This window comes from Linderina pennispora (genome assembly GCF_002104995.1).
Source record: "Linderina pennispora strain ATCC 12442 chromosome Unknown DL89scaffold_14, whole genome shotgun sequence".
NCBI lineage: Eukaryota > Fungi > Kickxellomycota > Kickxellomycetes > Kickxellales > Kickxellaceae > Linderina > Linderina pennispora.
This window is the reverse complement of record NW_024468262.1, coordinates 332,953-357,082: the sequence shown is the minus strand read 5'-3', so window position 1 is coordinate 357,082 and position 24,130 is coordinate 332,953. Positions and strand designations below refer to the sequence as shown.

At 53.8% G+C, this 24,130-nt stretch overlaps 10 protein-coding genes across 10 annotated transcripts; 5 read left to right on the top strand and 5 right to left on the bottom strand.

Annotated features, from left to right (window-relative positions):
• Positions 1-235: 235 nt before the first annotated feature.
• On the top strand, positions 236-2,134 carry DL89DRAFT_295208 (uncharacterized protein; the record flags this gene model as incomplete). The annotated part of the gene is made up of 1 exon (XM_040890613.1): positions 236-2,134. The coding sequence occupies one exon, from the start codon at positions 236-238 to the stop codon at positions 2,132-2,134; it is 1,899 nt and encodes a 632-aa protein (XP_040740807.1).
• Positions 2,135-2,420: 286 nt separating this feature from the next.
• DL89DRAFT_60755 (uncharacterized protein) lies at positions 2,421-2,830 on the top strand. The gene has a single exon (XM_040891865.1). The coding sequence runs from the start codon at positions 2,483-2,485 to the stop codon at positions 2,759-2,761; it is 279 nt and encodes a 92-aa protein (XP_040740806.1). The 5' UTR covers positions 2,421-2,482; the 3' UTR covers positions 2,762-2,830.
• An 80-nt stretch (positions 2,831-2,910) lies between these two features.
• Positions 2,911-3,408, top strand: DL89DRAFT_279083 (nuclear transcription factor Y subunit B-3; the record flags this gene model as incomplete). The annotated part of the gene is made up of 2 exons (XM_040889547.1): positions 2,911-3,245; positions 3,324-3,408. 2 exons carry the CDS (start codon positions 2,911-2,913, stop codon positions 3,376-3,378), a joined length of 390 nt encoding a protein of 129 aa, XP_040740805.1. The 3' UTR covers positions 3,379-3,408.
• A 1,957-nt stretch (positions 3,409-5,365) lies between these two features.
• On the bottom strand, positions 5,366-5,809 carry DL89DRAFT_259955 (uncharacterized protein; the record flags this gene model as incomplete). The annotated part of the gene is made up of 1 exon (XM_040885729.1): positions 5,366-5,809. The coding sequence occupies one exon, from the start codon at positions 5,807-5,809 to the stop codon at positions 5,366-5,368; it is 444 nt and encodes a 147-aa protein (XP_040740804.1).
• Positions 5,810-9,171: 3,362 nt separating this feature from the next.
• Positions 9,172-10,911, top strand: DL89DRAFT_269898 (glycoside hydrolase). The gene is made up of 2 exons (XM_040888472.1): positions 9,172-10,132; positions 10,171-10,911. Exons 1-2 carry the CDS (start codon positions 9,242-9,244, stop codon positions 10,819-10,821), a joined length of 1,542 nt encoding a protein of 513 aa, XP_040740803.1. The 5' UTR covers positions 9,172-9,241; the 3' UTR covers positions 10,822-10,911.
• On the bottom strand, positions 10,903-12,433 carry DL89DRAFT_275801 (uncharacterized protein; the record flags this gene model as incomplete). The annotated part of the gene is made up of 2 exons (XM_040889358.1): positions 10,903-11,864; positions 11,902-12,433. The coding sequence occupies 2 exons, from the start codon at positions 12,431-12,433 to the stop codon at positions 10,903-10,905; spliced, it is 1,494 nt and encodes a 497-aa protein (XP_040740802.1).
• A 947-nt stretch (positions 12,434-13,380) lies between these two features.
• DL89DRAFT_295204 (NAF1-domain-containing protein) lies at positions 13,381-14,254 on the bottom strand (the record flags this gene model as incomplete). The annotated part of the gene is made up of 2 exons (XM_040890612.1): positions 13,381-13,770; positions 13,805-14,254. 2 exons carry the CDS (start codon positions 14,252-14,254, stop codon positions 13,381-13,383), a joined length of 840 nt encoding a protein of 279 aa, XP_040740801.1.
• A 284-nt stretch (positions 14,255-14,538) lies between these two features.
• On the bottom strand, positions 14,539-15,039 carry DL89DRAFT_226384 (glutathione peroxidase; the record flags this gene model as incomplete). Its single annotated transcript, XM_040884808.1, has 1 exon — positions 14,539-15,039. The coding sequence occupies one exon, from the start codon at positions 15,037-15,039 to the stop codon at positions 14,539-14,541; it is 501 nt and encodes a 166-aa protein (XP_040740800.1).
• A 420-nt stretch (positions 15,040-15,459) lies between these two features.
• DL89DRAFT_269894 (P-loop containing nucleoside triphosphate hydrolase protein) lies at positions 15,460-19,320 on the bottom strand. Its single transcript, XM_040888471.1, has 7 exons — positions 19,239-19,320; positions 17,656-19,145; positions 16,595-17,630; positions 16,312-16,560; positions 15,969-16,255; positions 15,667-15,927; positions 15,460-15,641 (listed from the first exon to the last, which is right to left on the bottom strand). The coding sequence occupies exons 1-7, from the start codon at positions 19,239-19,241 to the stop codon at positions 15,557-15,559; spliced, it is 3,411 nt and encodes a 1,136-aa protein (XP_040740799.1). The 5' UTR covers positions 19,242-19,320; the 3' UTR covers positions 15,460-15,556.
• Positions 19,321-19,981: 661 nt separating this feature from the next.
• Positions 19,982-21,481, top strand: DL89DRAFT_60665 (uncharacterized protein). The gene has a single exon (XM_040891864.1). The coding sequence runs from the start codon at positions 20,246-20,248 to the stop codon at positions 21,383-21,385; it is 1,140 nt and encodes a 379-aa protein (XP_040740798.1). The 5' UTR covers positions 19,982-20,245; the 3' UTR covers positions 21,386-21,481.
• The last annotated feature ends 2,649 nt before the right edge of the window (positions 21,482-24,130 follow it).

Below are 24,130 nucleotides of genomic sequence, written 5' to 3'. Positions count from 1 at the left end.
TCTTCTCTCTTCCACCCCTGTAGTTTTTCTCATTTTCGTTCCTTTTTATTTTACGGCACTCTATCCGTTCAGTGGGGGCTTTTTTTATTTCCTCTGGCCAAAAGCGTCCTATTTAGCCAGCCTATTATTTTGCTCCATTTCTTGTTTCGTCGCTCGCACCGTACACGCCCCACACACCGAGTTCTGCAGCGGACGGTCTCAGCAGCACATACGGCCCATATAATTCTTGAATCGCATGTCGCCCCTGGACGGCAGTAAGCGGCCACGGACCGATGGTTCATCGTCGCCGCCCTCACCCATCTCCGCCCCCGTCCGCCCCTCGGCACCGCAGCGAACACCCAGCACGGGCGTCATGACCACGCACGAAATGGAGGTGGACACGCTCAGCGAGCAGCAGGCGCAGGACCCATCATTGCATCCGCGGATTCTGAGTCTGCTCGAGCAAATAGTGGTCTCGCAGGAGCGGCTCGCAGCTGACGTGAGCCGGCTGCAGAGTTCGATGGATACGGTGCTGGCATCGCTGGGTACGGGGCGTGGTGGCCATTCTCTGGCCAGCATTGTCGCGCCGCGCGACTCCCACGATCATTCGCTGCCACCCCTGTCCGCGCTTCCGCACTCGTCAGCACAGCCAAGCGCGCCAGCAAGTCAGCAGGCGCGGTCTCCCTCAGCGTCGCCGCGTCTCCAGCATGGCGGTGCCCAGCAACAATCCCCACGCGATTATCATCGTCCAGCCACTGGAAACCCTGCTACCAGCTTCTATAACACGCCACCGCCACCCACGCAACAATCCATGTCGATTTCGCTTCCACCGCCTGCAGCGCTGGCGCGGAATCCAGGGTTCTCGACGCCCAGCCTCATGCGATCCGCCGGCCCGCAGACCACGTTCCACCAGCCGGCAAAGTACATGGCCCCGCAGATGCCCATGTCGGCGCGCCCGCACTCGCCGCCACATCCAAAGCACAGCAAGCCGCCGCCGCTGCAGCAGTACCAGCCCCGGTTCCCTTATCACCCGCCGCCATCGTCGGCGCCGCCACACCAGACCCAACAGCAACAGCAACATCAGCAACATCAGCAACATCAGCAACATCAGCAACAGCAACAGCAGCAATCCATCTCTTTACCGCCAATCCGCCAATCGCCAGTCCACCCCTCCCAGGCGCCCAACAGCGCGTCGGCTGCAATGCTGTCCCAGAAGCAGCCGATGCTAGGCCCGCCCTCCGCCCCAGGACACGCCCACGGACCCGACACCGGCGGGGCAACGTCCAAGCCGTCGCTCGCCATGGGCCGCCAGATCCCCGCCTCCATGATGTCCCCACACGGCCCACCCGGCGGTCTGGCGCATGCGCCACCGTCGTCGGCCCCAGCCTCGATGACACACCACATGCTGCACCAGCGCAGCGCGACGCCCGGGTCCTCCAAGCTGTCGCCGCCCGGACAGCAAAGCTACTCGCAGCTCAAGCTCGAAAAGAATCGGTTCCAGGCAAACATTCGCGCTTTCGTCGACCAGCACTTTATGTCGCCGGGCAACACGCAGTGGGATTACCAGCAGTCGTTCAAGTCGCCGCGCAATGCACAGGTGACGCAGCAGATTGTCCACGCCTTCTACAACGCCCATGGCGGCACCGTCGAACGCATCGAGCACGGGCTCAGCGTGTATTTTAGCTCGCTGAAAGCCAAGCACCGGACCACCGAGGACAAGGCTCTGCTCAAGCAGCAGCGCGACCGTCGCCGCGCTAGACGAATCAAGAAGGCGGCCGGGCGACGCAAGGTCTTTGACCGCACGCAATACCCGTTCCTGCCAAACGAGTTCGACCCGAATCTGGCCTTTGTGCCGAGCGCCATGAGCCCCGAGCACACTGACGACGATGGCGAGGTCAAAGTGGGCACCCTCGAATGGCGCACGCCCACATACACCAAGCTGTTCAAGCTGCTGGACACGCTGCGTCCAAAGCGCACGCCGCGGCCCAACAACCCGCACCTCAAGGGCTGTGCCGCGCCGCCGCCTGAAATCCCCTCCATCATGATCGATCCTGCATACGCCGCACTCGATCGGGTGGCCGAGGAGCAACACGACATGGACGAGGACGAGTCCGACGAGGATGCCGACTCGCACGCGGCCTCAATGTACATGTAAAAGCATCATACCATTGCGTTATTTATTACTGCGTTATTTCCCCCATCCCTTATTCCAGTTAGAGCATCTCCACCACCACCACTCCGTCTCTCCCTTAGCGATTCTTCTAATCTTTTTCATGCCGTTTATTCCTGCGTTTTTTATATTTCGTCGCTCGCTTTTAATAATTGCCCCCATTCTCAAGCAAACAAAGCCTTTTGTATGCACCACGTAATTGCTCTTGGCACATGGTCTGATTGATGCTGCAGTTTCAGATGTTCGAAATTGCTCCTCTTCCTTGTCATTCCTCTAAGCTGACCAATACCGGCAGAGCAGAAAGATGGCTTGCGAGCAGGCACTGCACGATTTATGATCGCCCCACCCCTTTTACTGTGCTGCTGCTTATCAGCAATTTGCCCAAAAATATATGCAGTAGGCTGGCTTCGGCAGAATTGTGTCGCTCTCTCAGCGGTGCTCGGAGCAAAGGACAGCCGAAATGAGCCGAACCACGCCATCTGTAGTGGGAAAGCCTGCAGTCACTCCAGGAGCAGATCCTCAGCTAGCATGCAAAGCAAGCACCTGCCTTGCATATTGCAGCATAGTCGCCAAGAAATACCAAATTTAGAAATACACGAAAATCGCCGCTAATCTGATCTCATGTGTGATTGCGCTGGGCTGGAAATCAAGGGCTGTCAGAATCGCGCACACGCGGAGCAGGGTTGGCGAAGGCGCGTCATTCACGCTTATTTTTCCTCTCTTTTTGTAATTTCGCAATTTATTACACGTTTCTCCTAAAAATGTCTGACCAGCACGCCGAGGAATACGAGGACCTAAAGGAGCAGGACCGCTACCTGCCTATCGCCAACGTGGCACGGATCATGAAGCGGTCCCTGCCAGACAACGCAAAGATAGCCAAGGAGGCAAAGGAGACTGTGCAGGAGTGCGTATCTGAATTTATTTCCTTCATTACCAGCGAGGCCAGCGACCGGTGCCAGCAGGAGAAGCGGAAAACTATCAACGGCGAAGACATTCTGTGGGCGATGCAGTCGCTGGGGTTTGAAAACTACGCCGAGGCCCTGAAGCTGTACTTGGTCAAGTATAGGGAGTCTGTCAAGGTCGAGAAGGACGGCGGGTCGAAGGAGTCGTCGCAGCCAGCCCCTGATCAGGCTGAGTTGGGCCAAGACCAGCTGGGCGTGCAGGCCGACTCCAGCGCGTTGAACGCGTATATGGCGCAGCAAGGACAGCAGAATCCGTACTATGGTTAAACAGTGCTTATCGTGAAATAATAGCAAGAGTTGCTTTGTAGTACAATGGAGCACGGGTGTGGTCTGCAGTGCCCATTGAGATCTGGGTCTCTTTGTGTAGTACAGGGCGGCGGAAGAATGTCTGTGCTTCTTTGTAGGTGGGGTAAGTGCATCTGCCAGCTATTCTTGCATTGGGAGGACCTCTGAGTCTGCTTCCTCAGACAAATAGCCTGCCACATTTATTTACGAGGACAGCTACATTGCTACCATGGTAGAGCAGAAGCTGTTTCTAGTAGACTATGTGCTGTGTCGACAAAGATGAGCCGATACTAGTGGGCTTTATTTTCCACCTGTGTTCTCGGCTAAGACACCAATGCAGCTATGGCGTGACACAGTTCCCGGGCACGAAAACATAGTGACCAAAACGACATAGACATATTGTTGCGCGCCCGCTGCGGCTGTCCCTGACGTCGACATGTCAGCTGAATCAGGTGACAGCAAGCCAGGCGCCAACGAGAGCCCCGCTACAGCCTACAATATGGAGATAGAGTAGCCTCTGATAAGCTGCATAGACGGCCGTATTGAAAACTCCCCTGTGCAACCCGTCTATTCCCTTTTCTCTCTCTTCAGTATTAAATATGGCTTTTAAAATCCCCACACATTCAACAAACACAACAATATTACAAAATGCATTTTGTTTAAGATTACTCATTTTTATCGTCACCTACATAGAATTGGCAAACCTCCTCACTCCTTTTGGGGTTCTTTAAATATTCCTCGAGAGCATAGAATCCAATATACGGTACACAAAATGCCCCTAGTGAGGGCAAATAAGAAAGCAGATAGTCGAGCATTCCATACCTACCAATATAAAATGACACTCATGGTGATAGCTCATTTACCCCAAGTTTCTGCTAAGCGATTGATTCTCTTTAGTTTCTGGTGGGCTGTAGGAATATCCGACTATATAATTATTGGCACAATTAGCATGAGGAACCAGTCTCACCGATCTTAACATAACCCTGTGTTTTGTTAGTGGCGACAAAAGTAATTTGATGACTGGTATGGAGATGCATCGTGTACAGAAGCTGGCTTGTATCAGATCTAAGGTGCCCAGTTTGAGAGTTTTTGTGAGAAACTATACACATGGGACCTCTCTGGATGTTATACTATTACTCCTGAGATAAGGATTACGAAATACAAACCCGATTTTATTAGACGTTACTTTAGCATCTATCTTGTTCAGATATATTTTTATTTTCCCCTCTCTGAAGATATCAACAATGTGTTTCCATTATAAGAGAATAAAATTCCTGGGCTATTGGATGGCCAAGGGTGTAAAATAAACCAGTATCAATGGAAACTAAAGAGCGCTTTAGGCAATACAAGAGTGATGTCTGTAGTGTATGCCATATGAATATTTAAACATTACAGATCACATTCAGGATCTTAGATCTAATATATGGTATCATTAATGTAGAGCACCAAAAAAGGTGTCTGTATGCAAGATATCTCTCTTTTTTTCTTGTTTAGCTCACCCATTCAAGCTGATCCTCATATCCTAGCCTAGAATGCCTTTGGGATACATTAGAAGAACAATTCATTGCACTTTGTCGAGTATTCCTTGAGCAAGTACTCTAATGTGTAAAAGGCATCAGTTTCATAAACTCCACACTCAATAAATATACACAGCTGTGCATTTACCGTGAAACCTCATAAAATGCAGTGTTCAGTCTGGGAACGACGCCATCATTGGATTCCCTCCAGTCCCCACCTTGATGACGATGACCTCTCTACCTGTTGCTCCCTTATACTGTATGCAGCGGTCTTGCTACCTTACACCAAGCTACCGTTGCTCACATCCAAATCTAGGTCGTGTCTTTGTGGATCCTATCATGACTTTTGCCTTCTCTCCAGTCACCTCGTCAATTTGTAGTGGGTTGCCTGTTTGGCTGTCTGCCATTTAGATCTGGACACGCACTGCTCGTCAATTGCATGGTGGTTACACCTATGAGCGGTATCTAACATCTCCAGCCTTTTTGCTCAACCAATAGACATGTCGACGTGAGTGTAGGAGGATACACATGTGCTGACTATACATCTGCTTTTGGAAAATACCTACCTCAATAGGCAGCCCTAAGAGACTGATGTCCTTCTGGACCACTGGTACATACCCGTCGACTACAGAAGCCTTGCGAATACCTGGCAGTTGCTGAATAGCCTCAAGAACTGTCTCCTTTGCACTATCTCCAGTCCCAATATCAGGCTGCTCCAATATGCTGCTGGCTGGCTGGGTGTCTGCTGTTTCTGGCACAGGCCATGAAGCACCTGGTGCATGGTCGTGCTCCATCCTCCTGCTTCTCCTCATAGGCAGATCCGACAGCTTACGCCTTTTCAGAGAACACACCAATCCAGGGGAAAGAATAGGCAGTATCCTGCCTGGGTCTGGCATGTATACACCATAGCCATCGCGTATCTCTACTCTCCAGCCAGGGCCGCTACCGCTATCAGTGTAGTACTCTGGGTTGTCCTCGCTATCGGATCCTTCTGTGCTGGAGGCATTGCCGTCCTCAATCGCGAGCCGGTCGTCAAACCAGGTGCAGAAATAGGCAGCGCCAGATTCTGGAGACTCATGTAGTACTTGCAGGAGCTGTAGATGGCGGTGCTCTAATGGAGCGCTGTGGAATAGTGAGAGTACCTTCTGGCCAAGTTATACCGGGTTATCAATTATGAATGTTCTAAGACATAGTAAATGGGGTGCTGCCGCTCTGTTTTGGACCGGGTTTTGCTGGGAAAATGCCTAAAGGATTGCGTGGATTGAAAGCGATCCAAGATGAGTGAAATGAAAAGCCGCTGCTCCTCGCAGTGTGAATTTCTGCCAAAAGTGCAGTTTCTGATGTTAGCCACTGAGAGACGCTGGATGGCAGAGGCACCAAAACCAGGTATATGTTTTTGGCGGTTGCTGCAGACAGTGTCAAGTTGAAGGCCATCAACTTTGCTCCAGGCGAGGTATCAGATGCTCATGACAATCTGACTGAACCCCTGGATATCTGTCGTCTGGTACTTGTTGTGAACATATAGCCATTCGTATGGTGGGTACAGCTCCTGCGATATACAGCCCTCCAGACCAGCATATCGACTGCTGTTACGGTAGGGACTATAGCTCGGCGATTTCAGCATATGAAGGTACTGGGCGAACCGCCTGAATGCTGCACCCCCATGCTGGGAACATGCTTCCTAGGGTGTGGAGTCAGATACTGTGCTGGCTAAATCCAAAATCCTGGCGAGAAGAATACTTTTATAAATGCTGGATATATTGTGAATCCCAAGGAAAGCAGTGTTAAAAAGAAGAGCATTTAATGGACCATATATCTACCCATACGGTTTTGATAGATTTATTCGCAGAGGAGGCAACGGCCACCAGAGTAGCCGCAGCAGATGCGACCACGCTCGTCAAGCTCGACTGGGTTAGCGCTAGCGACACCAACAAGCAAGACAATCGCAAGAAGGGCGCTGGCAGGGACGTTGAAGAAGTTCATATTGAGGATTAGACTTGGGGTAAGTTAATGAGAAGAGTAGTGTTAACGGGAGTAAAGAATACTAGGGGGTTGTGTGGAAAAGTGGACCATTTAAATATCCCACTGGTTGTATGCCCACACCTACCCCTCAGGCCATTTGTAGCTGTATGTCAGCAATCAAGAATACACTCATACTATTATCTGGGCAGAAAAATGAAGGTCCTTACTAATCCTGTTCTTAACATGTTATTTGCTGGTGCCTGCTGGCCTACATCTTGGAAAGCGATTCCCACACATTGCCAAATATAGAATACGAGGGAGAGGATCTGTGCACCGTGTGCATGCAGCTGTAAAGAGCCCCGTCCTTCAGAAAGAAGGCTCTCCATCAGCGATTGCATCTGGCATGAGCACATGGAAATGTCGAATGCAACTCGATTGGGCAGAATGTTGAGGAGGCAGATAGTACATCGAGGCTGCCTACCTCACAGCCTAATCTGCTATGGCGTTTACTGAAAGCATATAGACACATGCTTTTCTCGATGTATGCTTTCTTTTACACAAGACAGCGGAATGAGCCTGGATAAAAGTATATGTATCTCAGAGATGATAGCACCGCATCCAAGCCCTGCCAGCCGAATAAGAATCCTTGGACTGTAAAAGGATGAAATAGATCTACTTTTTGATTTCCACAAACTCATCCTCAACTTGGAGATGCCGGCATTCGGACAAACTATTCAAAACCAGCTCAACTCTAGTTTTCTTCGCAACAGTGCATGGGATTGGTGGGAAATGTTAGCAAGAGGCAATATACATATAGATTTGTGGTGCCAGGTGCCTTTCTTCTGTCGGCACTCATGATGATCCACAAAATACTCTTAAATAATACGGTAGGCGCCTAAATCAACCTTGGTCAACTGTCGGGGAAGAGGAAACTAGGTAGCGTGTTCTCCTAGTGATGATTATAAGCGTGCTGATAAAACCAAATGTAAGCGTTCACAAAAATATATTGGAAAAACCAGGAGGAATCCCTGCTGCTAGGAGCCAGCAAGGGGTATTTAAGCAAGCGCCGAGTGCGCATACTGAGCCCTCATCTAAGCCGCGTACGGTCCTGGATAAAGCTGCGCCGCTCTCAGTGAGTAATCCGCCTTGGGTGAGTCGGAACCACCCTAGCAGCATGACAGATTGGCTGCCCCCTGAAATACTCTTGGGAGTAATAATATTTGCAGCTTTTCCATTGTGTGACTAAAATAGGTCTACGGCCAGTTCAGTACTTGCTCAGTCATGATAGCGGAGTATCGGTCTGCATGGATCATGGGTTGATTGCACTTGGGTTGGCCCCATTGGGAATTAGCTACATAAAAGTAAACAGCTCTACCACGGTTGGTGTGCACGTCATGTTGTAATCGAAAAGATATAATTCCGAGTAACAGGCAGAGCTAGCTTTGTGAATAAAGATAGAAATCGAATCTGCTCCTATTATCGGTTCATGAGGCAGCTCAACCTTGTTCCAGAGTATTCCCTTGAAAATGAAGTCATTTGCAGCCATACTGTACCTCGAATCATGGTTTCTGCCTTAGTAGCTTTCCAGAATCGAGAACCCGTGTAGATTGGGCTTCTCGTCGAGTGCTGTATTGGCAACGATATCCATGGCTAGAGATGAATAAAGATTCGCGACTTGTGTCAAAAACAGAATAATCTCTAGGACTGCTACGGACATAAGAGCGGCCGCACAAATATCCTGTTTTTGTGGACTATGTCACCCTGTGTAAGCGTGTACTCGCAGCCTGAAAGCGGTAGCAATCCAGAGCCAATGGATCTATCAATGCAGGCAAAGGTTGAGGCAAACGTGTGATAGTTGCAGAATGAATTGGGGAGCGTGGGCCAGTCGCATGTGGTGGGTTTCTGAGTAGGGGTTGGCGATATCAAACCATACGGTGATACGCCACTATCGGTATTGCTGCCCTCGCCTATTATTGGGGTTCTTCCCTCACCGAAAGGGCATACCAGCATTCCAAGGTTGGCTTTTTCGTCTCTGTTCTCGATGAGGACCGAGTAATGTACGCCGTATTATATACAGATGCAATTAATCGGCTAGCCCCATTTACCTTGGATGATTATAAACATAGCATAGCGAGGGTTGGAAAGTGTTGTGTGCCAGTGGGTCCGGAGATGCCGACAATCCAGTTCATTGAAATTGGCTGCAGTGACGTCATGGTTTCCATTAAGAATCTTGGCACGGCCGAGTACAGGGCTTCGAGAACTCTAAACAACAGCCAAAAGGCCCTGCACCCAACGAGTTCACCCCCTTTCCGCTTTGTTTCTCAGCAGCACTTATTCTCCGCCTTTCCGATAAAGCCAAACTAAGCATGGGCATGTTTTCCAGTCTAAAGTCGATGCTAAAGGACGGTGACAGCGATGTTGAAAGACACTTCTGTGCTCCAACTGCCCACCAACCTCCTATCGGTGAGTTAATGGGGCGGCTAGGTAGTTTTGCCCCTTATGACCACAGCACAGCGCAGGTGTATCGTTATCGTAAGATGTACGGTGTCAACATTGGCTCTATGTTTTGCCTGGAGCCTTGGATATCAACAGAGCTCTACAAGCCGTATACCGAGGGAAAGGATAGTCCACCTGAGTCTGAGGGCGATCTGATCGAATGCATGGGCAGTGAAGCGAAGCAAAAGATGGAGGCACACTGGGACTCGTGGATCCAGCGCGGTGACTTTGAGCGCATGGCCAAGATTGGTATCAACACAGTCCGACTTCCTGTTGGATGGTGGGTGCTTGGGCCAGGCTTTACGCAAGGACTGTATGAGAAGCACTCAGAGGTGTACCGGAATGCACTTGTCTATGTGGGACGAGTATTGCGCTGGGCTGAAGAATTCCAAATTGGCGTATTGCTGGATATCCATGCTATTCCTGGCGGACAAAACAACGACTCACACTCGGGGATTACAGGGAAGCCGCTATTTTACCGAAACCAAGCGTGCCAGGAACTGACACTCCAGTGCTATTCGGCATTCACCATGTTGGTGTCCAATATCACGCATGTTGTTGGACTCCAAATTATAAACGAGCCGCTGGACGACCCAGTTCTGGAGGGCTTTTACTACCGCGCCATACAGACCGTCCGAGGGCATTCCTACTCGCTGCCAATCTATATCGGTGATGCTTGGAACACTGAAAAATACGCAAAGTTTACGGGCAGCATGCTTGGACAGTTTGGTATGATCGTTCTCGACACGCACAAATACTGGGTGTTCATGCCCCGCGAACAGCAGGGCGTGTGCCCGAGTTGGCGCGCAAGCTGTGGGAGGAAGTAAAGCCCGAGCTCGAGCGACACAGCGCCGATGCTCATGGGAACCTGATTATCGGCGAGTACAGCGCGGTATTGGCAAACCCGAGCTTTGAGGGTGAGGACCCAGCCAAGTGCATGGGAGAGTTCGTGCGGCACCAGCTGGCAGCGTTTGAGCAGGTATCGGCGGGCACATTCTACTGGACATGGCGACTGCAGTACGATTCGTGGTTCTGGAGCTTCCAGTACTCGCTCGACCAGGGGGTTGTTCCACCCCGGTACTTTCCCTTTGCGTGGAGCAAAGGTGGTGATCGGTGCAGCGATGTGGCGCGGATGGCCGAAGAGCATCGAGCGGAGTGGAAGGAGCGCAGAGTGAGCGGCCACTCGAGCTATTGGTCAAGCCGGGGCGGCGAATACAGATTCGATCTATTTGCTGCTGGGTTTGACATGGGTCTAAGCGCAGCAATATTCTTTTACACCAAGCTGGATACACCGTCCAAGATCGGGTTCGTGCAGCAGCTGGCATCGGAGCATGCCGGCCACCATATAGCGGCACATGGTGGAGAGCAGTGGCAGTGGGAGTATGAGCATGGATTCAGCGAAGCGCAGCAAGAGTTTGAGGCATTTGCCACAGCAAAACACAGCGAGTAACGACGTGTTAGGCAATAGAAGAGGAATATATTTGTTGTGAGGCAAGGATGGTACGCTTGCAATGGAATAAAGGTGTCTTGATTACTCGGAAATAGTTTTGGTCATTTGTGTCTTCAGCGGCACATGTCTGGCCGGCAATGTGCATACCAAGATCATAGCAGCGAAAGGAATCATTGCATAGAACACCAGGCGCAGTGCATCAACATAGGCAACAACAATGTCGTTGCGCAGGTCTTCAGGAATACCAGGGCTGTAGATGTTCGACTGACGGTCAACAGTTGAAGCAATATGTGCTGCATACTCAGGGAACTGCTGTGACAGCACAAGAAGCTTGGGTTTGATCGCATTCTGCAGCACTGCTTGGAAGATGGCCAGGCTGATGGTGCCGCCCAGTGTGCGCACCGACACGAAAAGGGTAGTGGCAGTAGCCATGTCTCTGGGCTCGGCAGCCGTCTGCAGGGCGATCATAGTCGGCTGCAAGCAGAACCCGACGCCAATGCCGCTGACAAGCAGGATGCCAATGCTGGCACCCGCCGACGAATGCTCGTTTAGGAGTGCCAGCAGGCCAATACCTAGCGTGGTGATAGCGCCGCCGACCCAGATCAGCTCGCGGTAGCGGCCAGTCTTTGAGGTGAAGATGCCGCAAAAGATTGAGCAAAAAGTAATCGGTAGCATAAACGGCAGGAGCCGCAGGCCAGACCCGATGGCGCTGGCGTTTTTCACAACACTAAAGTAGATCGGAATATAGAACGTTGGGCCAAATACGACGGCACCCAGGAAGATGTTCAGCACAAGCATGAGCCCGACATTGCGGTTCTGGAACAGTCGCATGGGCATGATAGGCTCGGAAGGGACCTTCCACTCGAGCACAGCAAAAGCCAAAATCACCAGGATGCCGAAAACCAACAGGCAGATGACGGTGGGTGACGACCACGGGTACTCTTTGCCGCCGAAGCTCAGCGCCAGCAGGAACATCACGACGCCGATAACCAGAACGGCGATTCCGATAAAGTCCACTCGCTTCAGTTTGTCCATGAACGAGCCTTGCGGGCGCGGCAGGCCGCAGGAACAGTGCAACACAGATGCCTGCAACGGCGCCGACGGGTAGGGAGAAGTAAAACACCCAGCGCCACCCTGCCTTGCTGTCAGTGAACACGCCGCCAAGCACCGGGCCCAGCACCGACGAAATTGCCCACACCGACCCGAACACGCTCGACAACTTGCCGCGCTCGCGCTCAATTGTAATGTCTGCCACAATGACCATCACCAAGGACATCAGTGCGCTGGCGCCCAGGCCTTGCACGGCACGGCCTGCAATCAGCATGGGCAGGGTGGCGGCTGCGCCTGAAACGGCAGAGCCGATGAGGAAGATTACAAGGCCAACCACCAGCGTCTCAATCCGGCCAAAGATATCAGACAGGCGGCCATACAGAGGCTGCAGGGCAGTTGACGCGAGGAGGAAGCTGGTGGCAATCCAGTTGACTGAAGACAATGCGCCAAAGTGCTCAGCAATCGCCGGCATGGAGCTAGCCACAATGGTCTGGTCCAAGGCAGCAATGAAAATCGACAATGCCAGGGCCAGAAGGGTAAGAACCCGCGACTTTAGCGGCATCTGTGCCAGCATCGACTCGCCCTCTTCTTCATATTCCTCATCCTCTTCGGCATTGTGAACAGTATCCTTCTCTACCACCTCACTGGTCTCTGCATCGGCTTCTTCCTTTCCAGACGCACCCAGTCCTGCTGGCGCTTTGCTTTCGCTTCGTAGCTGCCTGAGATATTCCGCCAGATTCTCTCGGTTAGCCTCGGGATCCATCCTTTGTTTGTCAGAATCCGACGAAGCCAGCGACATTTTGCTCTGGCTGCGCTGCTTGCTGATGAGCTCCGATACGTTGCTTCTGTAGCTGCGCACACTGGGCGCAAAAAACTCGATCGGGTTGTCCATGGCGGGCTCGCGCGTTGATCTGCGCGTCAGTGCAGTCGATGACGATTTGCCCGAACGCACTGACTTGCCCGAACCGCGCCGACTTTACCGACTTGTCCGACATTATATGTGGAAATAAAGGTATGTTGCAGAGATAAGAAGCAAAGAAGAGTGAAAAAAGGAAAGATACCAAAGGCTGGTTGGCATGTGCTGAGAAGAGTTGATGGCGACTTGCAGGCGTGCAATGATCGGCCGCCTTTTCCTCCTCTATTCAGCATCAAGCAAGCCTGGTGCCAACGCTGCTGTCTGAAGACGAAAAGGGAGCCGCAAAATTGTCGGCCCAGGCAATCCGCAATGTTCTTTTCGAAGAGAAAATTGAACCAAACAAGCCGATAATTGCATGGGACCGGTGGGATGGCACGTGGTGGTCTGGGCGTGTTTTTGGCTTGAGGCAGACAAAGAGACAGGCGCTCCAATAAGCCTGTGTCAAAGGCAGCTGCGAGTGCAAGTACCATGAAGGTTACAAACCCACACCTTGGCACTGGCTCCTAGCAAGGTTTAGAGAACTGCACACGCTTTGCGGCGAAGAGCAAATTAAAAATATAGGACGTACTGGGGATAAATTGCAATATACAAGATCAGAATCCAAGGTCGGCGTCATACAGGTCCCCGTACGACTGCAGCTTGCGCGCAGGCGGCTGGCTCGTCTGCTTCTCTCGCTGCTCTGCCTTCTGCTCTGCCTTCTGCTCCGCCTTCTGCTGCTTCACCCTAGCCCGCAGCTGGCGCCGATGCTCCAGTTCCTTCTCGTCGTCCGAAAACTCCATCTCATTTTCGTTGACCTCCTCGTCGTACTCGTTGCTCGCATCATAGCCCTTGGTGCGCAGTCTATCCGTGGCCACAACATTCGCCATGCCCACAGCGTAGATGACTAGGGCGCCCTTGACGCACTTCTCGCGGTCAATGTCTGCCGGGTCATTGAATCGCACTGAGTACATGGGGCGGGCTACAGGTCCAAACACCTCGAAAATCTGACCGAGCACAGGAGCGATCTGAGAATGCCACGATGGCGTCAACGTCCAGGACGCTGTGCACACCCGACTGCGCTGACTCGATGATCACCGTGTCATTCACAATCGAATAGACTGTGCCCAGTGGGCGGGTTTCCTGTGTAGCCGGGAGCATGGAGATTGCAACAGCGGGGATCTCGGGGCGCAAGATCTCGTTGCGCGAGGTGATTGCAGCTGAGTAGTTGCTGTCTTCGATGTCGTCGTCGGCCTCAGCAATCATGTCGAGTATGTTCTTGGACCCTGCGTCAGAGTCGGAGTCAGAGTCAGAGTCGGATGAGCTTGAAAGATCGCTCGACTCGTAGTCGGCAACAGCCTCAGCAGCAGCAATAAAATCTGGCTCACAAACCGGCGCCTGCTGGAGCTGTTCAGGTTGCTGCTGCTGCTGCGTGGTGGCTGTGACAGGGGTATCGTCGGTGTCCATGTGTATGTCCATGTGTGTGTCCATTATGCGTTTCTGTGTAAATGTTGGAGAGTGAAGAGCAAAGAACTGCGTGGCTGAAGGCGTCGCAGTTTTTCTTCAATGCCAAAAAAAAAAAGTCGATTGTGATTCCGCAATCCTGGATCACTGCTTGGTCACGTTCCCTTGATGCAGGCATTGGGTGAGGCTGTCATCACCACCACGTAAGGCGTGCGTGGGCACGAGCACTGCACTCACAGCTGACAGCGGGAGAATGCTGGCGAGTGCCCTGATATTAGTGAGTGGGTGAGAGAAAAATACTAGAAAAGGGCCTACTCCTGGTCCAGGTACTTCACGATCGTCGCCTCGATGGACGCAGGCGTGGTGGTGGACGCCCAGCGCTCGACAACGTTGCCGTGCTTGTCGACCAGGAACTTTTCAAAGTTCCACTTGATCCTCTTCAGGCCCATGATGCCGGGCTTCTCCTGCTTGATATACTTGTAGACATCGTTTTCCTTGTCGCCGTTGACGTCGGACTTCTCCATGACCGGGAAGGTCACGCCGTAGGTGAGCGAGCAGAAGCTGGCGATCTCGTCGGAGCTGCCGGGCTCCTGGCCGGCGAACTGGTTGGACGGGAAGCCCAGGATGGTGAAGCCGCGGTCGGCGTACTTTTTGTACAGCTCCTCAAGGCCCTTGTACTGGGGCGTGAAGCCGCACTTGGAGGCGACGTTGACGATCAGCGTCACCTTGCCCTTGAGCTGCTCGAACGGGAACGGCTTGCCGTCCAGGTCCTTGAAGCCGAGCTCGTAGAACTTCACGTTGTCGGTGGACATGTTTGCTGAGGCGGATGTGTGGAAGGTGTTTGTGGAGAAGAGATGGGGGGCGACGTAGGGTGCGGTGCAAGTCGGCTTAAATACGTGTGACAATCCCCTGGCCCCAAGTGTGCGCGGCTGGGCCAGCCGTACAGCACACAGAGCAAGATGCGAGCGCAGCAGTAGTCGGATAGTAGTCGGATTCATTGCGGGCGTGTGCTGGCTGGCAGGTTTGAGCAGCAGTGCCAAGCCTTTCCTAGAGAACAGAGCGCGTGCGATGATTAGTAATTAACTGGCCGGAGTTTCAGCTGCAAATAAACCAACGCAAGGAGGCAGTGTCGGCGAACCGGCGGCTACTCTGGAGGCCCCACTCGCCCGATCGCGCCGACACGAGCCGCCAGAAGACACGTACAGTGGGACCAAAAAGGAATTAAATCCCGCTTAAAAGTAGGAAAAATATAATTGAAAGTTGAAGCGCTAGAAAAAAAATTGGCAGCCAAGCAGCAAAAAGAAATGGCTACGAGGGAAACGCAGGGCCCTAATCCCATGCCTCCTCGTCGCTCTCGTCGTCCTGCTGCTGCTGGAACCGATTCATGCCAGGGCGGGCCGGGATGTTGCTGGCGCTGTTTGGTGGTGGAGGTTGGCGACGAGCGCGACGCCAGGGCAGCAGCCAGTCTGGCCATATTGTCGCCCTGATGGGCACCGCCGCTGTTGCCGTTGGCCATGTTGGGCCTGGGCGGCGGCGGGGCAGCCTGGTGTGCAGGCGCCTCGGGCTCCGGGGTCGGGTTCAGGTAGTTTGACGGGATCCAGCCCTCGAGTCCGCCGCGCAGACCGAGCCACCAGCCGTTGGGGTTCTTGTCCAGGATCTCGTAGACAACTGTCCTTCTCCAGGCCCAGCTCGCCGGGGTTCTGCGGCGGGAAGTCATAGAGCGCCTTGTGCTTCGGGTTACGGGACACCAGGCGCGGCAGGCGGCGGGGGCGGCGGGCGGGGGCGGCGTGGAGCCTGCTGGCGTGGAGCCTGCTGGCGCGGAGCTGGCGATGCACTGGCACGTGCATTGCTGGAGCCGGCAGCCTGGTTGTTCCACTGCTGCATGATCTGCTGCGGTGAATCGCGCTGGGACTGCCTGGGTGGCGACGTCTGCCGCTGGACATTGCCGTTGGTGCGGGCAGGCACTGAGACCGCGGGCTTGGGCTTGGTCCGCTGCACGTTGGTGCGGGCCGCCGAGATGGCTGTCGGCTTGACATAGGGCGGCGGGTTAGGAGCGCTTGTTGGCAGGCTCTCCCTGTCGGCACCTGCACAGTCTTTTTCAGGAACTGCGGGCGCTTGATCTGCTCGTTCTTGACAAACTTGATCTGCGTCGGCTTCAGCTTCTTGTTCTTGTACTCGATGGTCGAGTTGACCTGGAGCTTGATGCGGCCGTTGGAGATGGCGTTGAGCACTGTCAGCAGCTCGGTCTTGAGCTCGCACTCAATCACCAGGTCGGGCTGGCTCTCGAGGTGGATCACTGTCCAGCCGTCCTGGTACGGCGACATGGCAAGGTCCTTGATGTTGACCAGGCCAGCCTTTGGTTTCGACGCTGTACTGCAGCAGGCCCTGGCTGACGATGGCCGACAACACATACAGGTATTGGCCGCTCACGACCAGCGACCGCGGCATGGGGATGGCCGACCGCATGGACCGCGGGACCAGGCACTGAATGTCGCTGCTGAACTTGACCTTCTCCTTGCCAATGCCCGCGGCGTCGCGGATCAGCTGGCCGATGCCGCCGGCGCTGGAGCTGTTGACGCCCAGGTAATCACCGGCAAACACACGCACGCTGATCAGACTCAGGCGACGGCGCTCCTTGCGTCCGCCGAGCAGGTCGTGGCCCTTCTCCCGCACCTTGAGCAGCTCCAGGGCCTCCTTCTTCCCCAGCCAGAACCGCTGGATCTTGCGTGCTGCCGTATGCTTGAATGCCATATGGGCCCGCCACGCGCGCTGAATGCGGCTCGCCATGTTGTGCCAGTAGCGCTCGCGCAGATTCTCGAGCGCCCACAGCGTCTCGGGGTGGCGGATGAAAGCCTTGGTGGTTCCGATCTGCCACTCCTCGGCAGCGATGTTGGTGTCCTTGAAGATCTGCACGCACGCCGACTTGGCATCGCCGGTCCAGATGTAGTCTCCGGCATACGACGTTGCGCTGGACAGTAGGTAGAAGCGCTCGACGAACTTTTCGAACGTCTGGCGGTACGCAAAGCCGGCGCGACGAATGCGGATGTTTTCGCACAGACCCAGGTACTTGACCTGGTGCAGCACGCGCTTGTCGTCGAACTCTGAGGGGCTCTTGTTCTCGTTGGGCTTGATTGTACGGATGTAGCTGGGCTGACTCTGCATCAGCTTGGTCACCAGCTCGTTGGCGCTGCCCTTGATCAGATCGCTGGCCGTAGGCGGCCGCTTCTTCGAGTCCTGGTCCAGAGGCTCCGGGAACAGCGTCCTCAGGAACTGGTTGCCCGACGACTTGCACAGCTCCAGGTGGTCGCGCAGCAGCTGGTCCTTGTTCTTGTCGGTCATTCCCGAGATGGTGTAGGTTACGTCACCGGCGTAGTGCTTGACCGGTGAAGCTGCCGTCGAACAGCTCAAAGTGCTTGTTGTGTGAGCACATGGTCAGCCGCTGGCTCAGCGAGTTGTCGGCTGCCTTCGGGTCAGCGTGTGCCGTTGCGCAGGCGTCGTTCATGGCTGCAAACACGCCGGGCGGGCGCTTGGCCTCGATGAGGTCGCACACAATCTTGTTGTTGAAGTAGTCGATCGGCGTCCACCGGATCTGCTCGCGCACATACTCCTCCTGCTCGGCCTTGAGCGTCAGCTCAATGAAGATCTGCTGCAGCTTTTCGTTGACATAGTTGATGCACAGCTGCTCGAACGAGTTGGACTGGAAGATCTCGAACCCATAGATATCCAGCACACCGATGATATACGACGCCGCCTCGCGCGCCTGCATGGCAGTGTTGACGCGGGCCACAATCCAGTCAAACAGCCGCCCGTAGATGGCCTTGGAGAGGCCGTCACGGGCTGCACGTGCCTGCGACGTGTTCAATGGCACATCATACACGGACCCACGTCGCCCGCCACGCGACGTCTCGATAGTGCGCTTGGTCAGGGCCTTGCTGACCATGTCCTGGTTTGCCTCCAGCAGATACGCGACGAACTGCGTGATGTTGGGGTCGGTGATGGCTGAGCCGCCGTCGTCATCCTCGGTAAACTGCACGTTGCCTAGCCACAAGATTGTGGCCAGCATGCGGTGGATCCCTGCCTGTTCGTCCTTGGTGATTCCGATCGTGTTCATAGCCTTGATGGTGTCGGCGTAGTCCTTGGCATCGTCGATGTTGGGTACGTCCAGGCACCCGGCGGCGCTAGTGTACAGATAGCTCTCTGGGCCCGACACGCCAAACATATCGCGGTACTCCTGCGACGCAGCCTTGGCAAACTGGTAGAAAATGTGGAAGTTGCGCTCGTTCTTGATCTGCCCCACCACGCGGTTCTTCTCCAGCAGGTAGTTGGTGATGATGGCACCGACCGGCTCGCCACCGGCGTTGAACTGAATCTCGAGGTACTTGCCGTGGCGACTCGAGTTGTTGTTGCGCAGCGTTTTGGCGCACCCGAAGCTCTCGAGCAGCGGGTTTGTCGCCAGCACCATGTCCTTGATGCCGCTGATGCCGCTGCCTGCGCCGCCGCTGCCAGACACGGCAGCAATGTACTCCATGATTTTCTTCGCCGCCTCGGTCTTGCCCGCCCCCGACTCGCCAGAGATAATCACGCACTGGCTCTCGCGGTACGACACCATGTTGCGGAATGCGCCCTCGGCGATTGCGTATACGTGCGGGGGCTGCTCCATGCGGTTCTTGTTCTCATAGCTCTTGAGCACCTGCGGTGTGTAAATGCCCAGATCTCGGAACGGATTCACGCTAATCAGCACATTACCAATGTATGTGTAAATGTCCGCGTTGTGGAAGCGCTTCTTCAGGTTGTCGTTGATTGCGTCGTTGGTGATTTTAGACAGGAGCGTCATGTCGGACACTCCCGCCTGCTTCTTCTTTGTTGCTGACTCGGACCAGTCGGCCTTTGCCGGCCGTTTGCTGCCACCGCCGCGTGCCTACACATAGCAGCGAGAAAGGCCGCCTCCACCCAATTAGTCAGCTTGGCCGGGATGCATACAATGTCATCTCGAATGCTGCAAACTGCTTACCATTTGTAACTGTTCGTGAAAAAGGAGAGTGCGAGGAAAGAGTTTGTAAAAAGGGTGTTGCAGAAGAGGGGAGCAACAAAAGCAAAAAGGGTTGGGCTCTAAACCCCTCGTGTGTTCCTGGCTTGTTTTATGCTGCCACCAGTCCACAGCAGTGTGTGATCGTCTGCTGGCGTTCTCGCCGTAGGGTCTTTGGCTGGGCGCTTGCCCACTACGCCTTGGCAAGCCAAGACCGCATTTTGCGGGCACGCTTGCGCAGCCTATTAGACAACCCACCGAGCCCTCAATTGGCCCGCCCCCATCCCCTGAACTCCAGACAAAAAAGAGCAGTCCGCTCTCCGTGCCTGTGTGGGCTGAAGAGGCTCTTACATCACTGCGCGTGTGGCCAATTGCGACCAGTGCCAAAGCTGCGGCAATCGTCGGCCGGAGTATTTTGGCCATAGACTTTTGGCGCCAGCGATTCGTGTCGCGCATCACCGCACCTTTTTCTGCTCTCTTATCACCAAACTCCTCTTCTAGCATTGCTGACAGCCTGGTCTGTGTTCCGAGCCCGGCTTTGGGAGGTAAGCCGCCAGAAGTAGCCGCCGTTTTTTGCACAACGCTTCTCGGGCTGTGGCCCGGGAATGGAGCTTTGAGGAAGCGCCTGCCTTACTGCGCAGCCTATTCATTCGCAGCGTGATGCGATATAGCAGTGCTGGTTGGCTTGACGCCACTCGCTTGCATATCTCTGGCTGGGAATAGGAGATAGTCATAGCCGAGCGGTGTTTTTCCTCCTTGCCAATGCGTGGCACCCGTTTTCCCTCTCTTTCTCTCTTCACACCTCGCGCTTTTCACACATCGTCACTCACGCTTTTTCCCTATCCTTTAGAATAGGGGGTTCGTCCAGGATATTTATAAAACAGCACGCTTGGAGGGCGCACAGGGGCTGAGCACACTCCCCTCGTATCCATATTACCTGGCTCGTCTAGTAAGGAGCGGGCTTGCAACCACAAAAAGACAAAAAACGCGCCATGACCAAAACACGGCGAAGGAGCACAAAGACGGTGTTTGGGTTTGAGGCTGGCATGCCGGTGCCGCGGGCATACACGATGTTCGGCACCGACGAGCTGCAGGCAGCGCTGGGCAGCGAGCAGGACCAGGTCAAGCTGGTGCAGACATACCTGTTTGACCCTGAATCCTGGCAGGAGCTGTTCAACGAATCGCAAAAGAACCCGGTGATCAAGCGGGCGCTGCGGGTGATTGTGCAGATGGGCACAGTGGCCGCCACACTGACGTACCAGTACACGGTTGCCTTTACGCAGGAGGAGGTCCTTCTGGACCGCAAGCGGCTGCAAAAGTCGGTGTCCAGGACGCTCTACTATGCGTCCGACGACTGCTTTGTGTCCGAGTTCCGCAACAACGGCTCGGCCGGGTGGACAGAGGGCAAGGCAGCCATCCGCGTAGTATCGGCCGATGCCATCGACGTTGCCGAAAAACTGATGGAGCTGAACCCGAACCACCGCGCACCCGCGGTGCTGGTATTTGGCTCCAAGGGGTCGCCTGGCGGCGGCTACAAGCGCGGTGCGGGCTCGCAGGAGGAGGAGCTGGTGCGGCGGAGCTCGCTGCTGCACAACCTCGAGGACCCATATGGCTACGATCCGGCGCGCGACTGGTCGTACCCGCTGCCCGAGTTTGGCGGCGTGTACTCGCCCGACGTCGCCGTGTTCCGGGACTCGGAGCGCAACGGGTACGCCTTCCGCGATGAGCCACTGTACCTGTCGTTCATCAACGTGTCCCCGTACTCGAACGTGCAGGCAAACGAGGTCCAACACTATGGCCGGTGGCAGAGCCGGATCCCAGACGAGACGGTGCGCAGCTACAAGCGCAAGATGGAGGCCATTTTGAATATTGCGCGCGACCAGGGGCACCAGTCGGTGGTGCTGGGCGCCTTTGGGTGCGCGGGCCAGGCTACGCTTGCTGTGCACATGGCGCAGATGTGGAAGGAGGTTATCGAGACGTCGCCATACGCCTTCCGTGAGTTCTTTGACGACATTGCCTTTGCTATTCCCGATGATGCCTCCGGAGACGACTCGCCAATCGAGGAAAATTCAACCGCAGCCACCTTTGCCACGGCTTTCGGTGTCGAGATGGAGAACTTGGACTTTTTCTGACCGTTGACAGTCCAAGGCGACATGCATTTTTACTGAACATTCTTTACGATACTTGGAGACAACTTGGTAAATTTATTTTTATTGAAAGCTAATGTGCTGGTGGCAACTTCCTACTTCTTGTTCTTGCCTTCGGGGTCGCTGTCCTCCCAGAACTCCTCAATCCATCCCTCCACGGTTCCGCCGCTGCTTGCTTTAGCCATCTGTCAGATATGTGCTTTGCCTTGGTGTTAAAAATGCTAGGGTGTAAATGTATTTGGGAGAGAAGGTCGGGGGTGCTGTCTCTTGGCCGGCGGCAGCAGACTGGCATTTATATATACGTTGCTTGCGTTCCGTCCTGAGCGGTGATTTCCGTCCCTTTCTGCCTATATTGCGGTGAGTGGCTAATATGTGTACATCCCCTGTCATGTGCCCAACAGATGATGCAACATTCCTTTGTGTCCATGGTTTCTTTCTGATCAGCAGCATATGAAGGCAGCAGCATTGCTGGATGAGCGACAGCGTTTGACGGCCTTCCTGCGCCGCATTCAGCGGCATAGGGGATAGCAAGCATCCCAACAGTGGCGGCTCTTGGCGTTCAATTCTGCGACACCATACGTGCATGGAATATGCCAGGATCTGCCACTTGTCAACGTCGATCGCATGATTCCTCCACTACTCAATATATCTGTGCACATTCTCTTCCCAAGAGTCATGCTGTTGGCAAGGGCTCTGCATTTTTACAAGGTGGTAATGGCCAGTCTATTTGAGTAAATATTGGTGATGGAGAGACGCAGCTACTTGTCTCTGGCTTCTGTGGATGTGCTCCGTGTTACTGAGTGGAACCGATCCAGCCAGGCATCGACGTCGCTTTTGGGAATAATGGACTGCATTCTTGTGAATATTACGCTGTGCAATGGAATATGAGCAAACGGTGGGGAGGAGCAAAAAATGACAAGGGAAATCAGCATGGCTTTATGGCCAGGGCTCAGGAATACACGCCGATTATATACAGTTGCCACACACACCCCAAAAACTTGCCTTTCTGGTTGGGCTGCTAGTCATGGGCGTGCCCTGTGAACTGTGTGGCCAATTTCCGTCAGTGCTGGTGCGAAAAAAACCACCCCCAATTGCGTAAGTCATGCGGGAGCAATGGGAGATGTTCTGCTTTCGCTTTCTGTCGCAATACTTGACCAGGAACACAAAATCAGCGCGCCTGCTGTGCACTGGGGGATTGAGCAATTTTCCATGTAAATGTGCTTATCGATAGCGCGCACGTCCGCCTTAATTGGCGCCTAATTTTAGATGTGTGTCATAGATTTAAATACGTCTGCCCCAGTGTCCTCGGCGATTAAAGTGGCCATGTACCTGCCGGCCTCCTGTTTTTCTCCCACCAGTCACGGTGTTTTCTTGGCACGCACAAATCACTGGCTGGGATGGGGGTGAATGACATTGATGTATTTAGAATACATGCAACAAAAAAAGCTGAAGGGTCTAGTCGGCTTCTCTGCAGCTAGGCGTGTCGGGCATCCCACCCACAGCCTCATTCCTCCACCTCCTTGCCCTTGCCGTTGTCTGCGTTTGGTGAATTCTCCTCTTTTAGGACCTGGTCCAGGAAATTGTTGCACCAGGCACGGAGCTCGTCGGCATCAACATAGGCGCTCATTGTCGTTGTCTTGTGGAGATAAAGAGCGTAATAAGTTAGGGAAATAAAGTTAACGCAGTAGAAAAAGAACTGCACCTTGTTGCGCTTATCTGTCGTTCCCCCTCGGTGTGTGTCGTGGGATGCGGTTGCAACCGTGTCCATTGTTGAAGGAGAGGAGGATCTGCACGGGGAGCCTTATGCACGAACGTCTATCATGTGCCCCAGGCGGGTACATGGAGCTTTTTCGGGATAGGGGGAGGACTGAGGAAGGTTTGAGCAGGGGCCGTGAGGCACGGAATGTCTTACCGACAGCTGCTACACCAACAAACTGAACCTGACGGAAAAACGTGTCCAGCAATTCACAAGAATGCGGTATGTGCCCATTTACCCAGACGGATACATGTCTACAATCAGACATGGCGAATCCGTATACAACCAATTTATTTGCAGACAACATAATGCGCAAACACAAGACATGTTGAAAAGAAAGGCTATAAAAATATACACCTGTATGCAGAAGACTCACTGTTGTGGAGTGGTTCGCTTCACGGGCTGGCCGCTTGAGAAAGGAGCATCAGGGCTAAAGTAATCCATGGCTGCTGAGATGTAGAAAAGGTGGGTATGAGTAGATGGGAGGGTGGGTGATGAGCGAAAGAGGAGGCGGCAAGCAGAGCATTTTCAGGCCTCCCGCCATTTTATACTTGGGCGAACGCGCATGACGGGTAATTATTTGCACGGCTGCATGACTGGTGGTCAAAACTGGCCGAAGGACTGCATGCTGGCATGGCACGGGTACGCAGACAAGCAGCACATTGGAACCAGCATCAGCTCATTCAACAGATGGCCAGATCTGAATGATTACAGACACATTGATTTAGGTGGTTTAAACATGGAAAGCTAGCTTTAGTAATGCAGCGGCAGTGAGGTGGCATCTCAAGTGCACACCTGGCCAGGGGTGTGTATATTACAATGCGGCATATTGCGTACAGTAGCAGCTGCAAATGAGAATGTATTAGCAGGTGTAGAAGAAAAGGTGCATGATGCTGTGTATATACAGATTGATTTACCAAGTGTACTCTGATGGATAATGCAATCATTTGTTGTTTCTGAGGTGATGAGGTCAT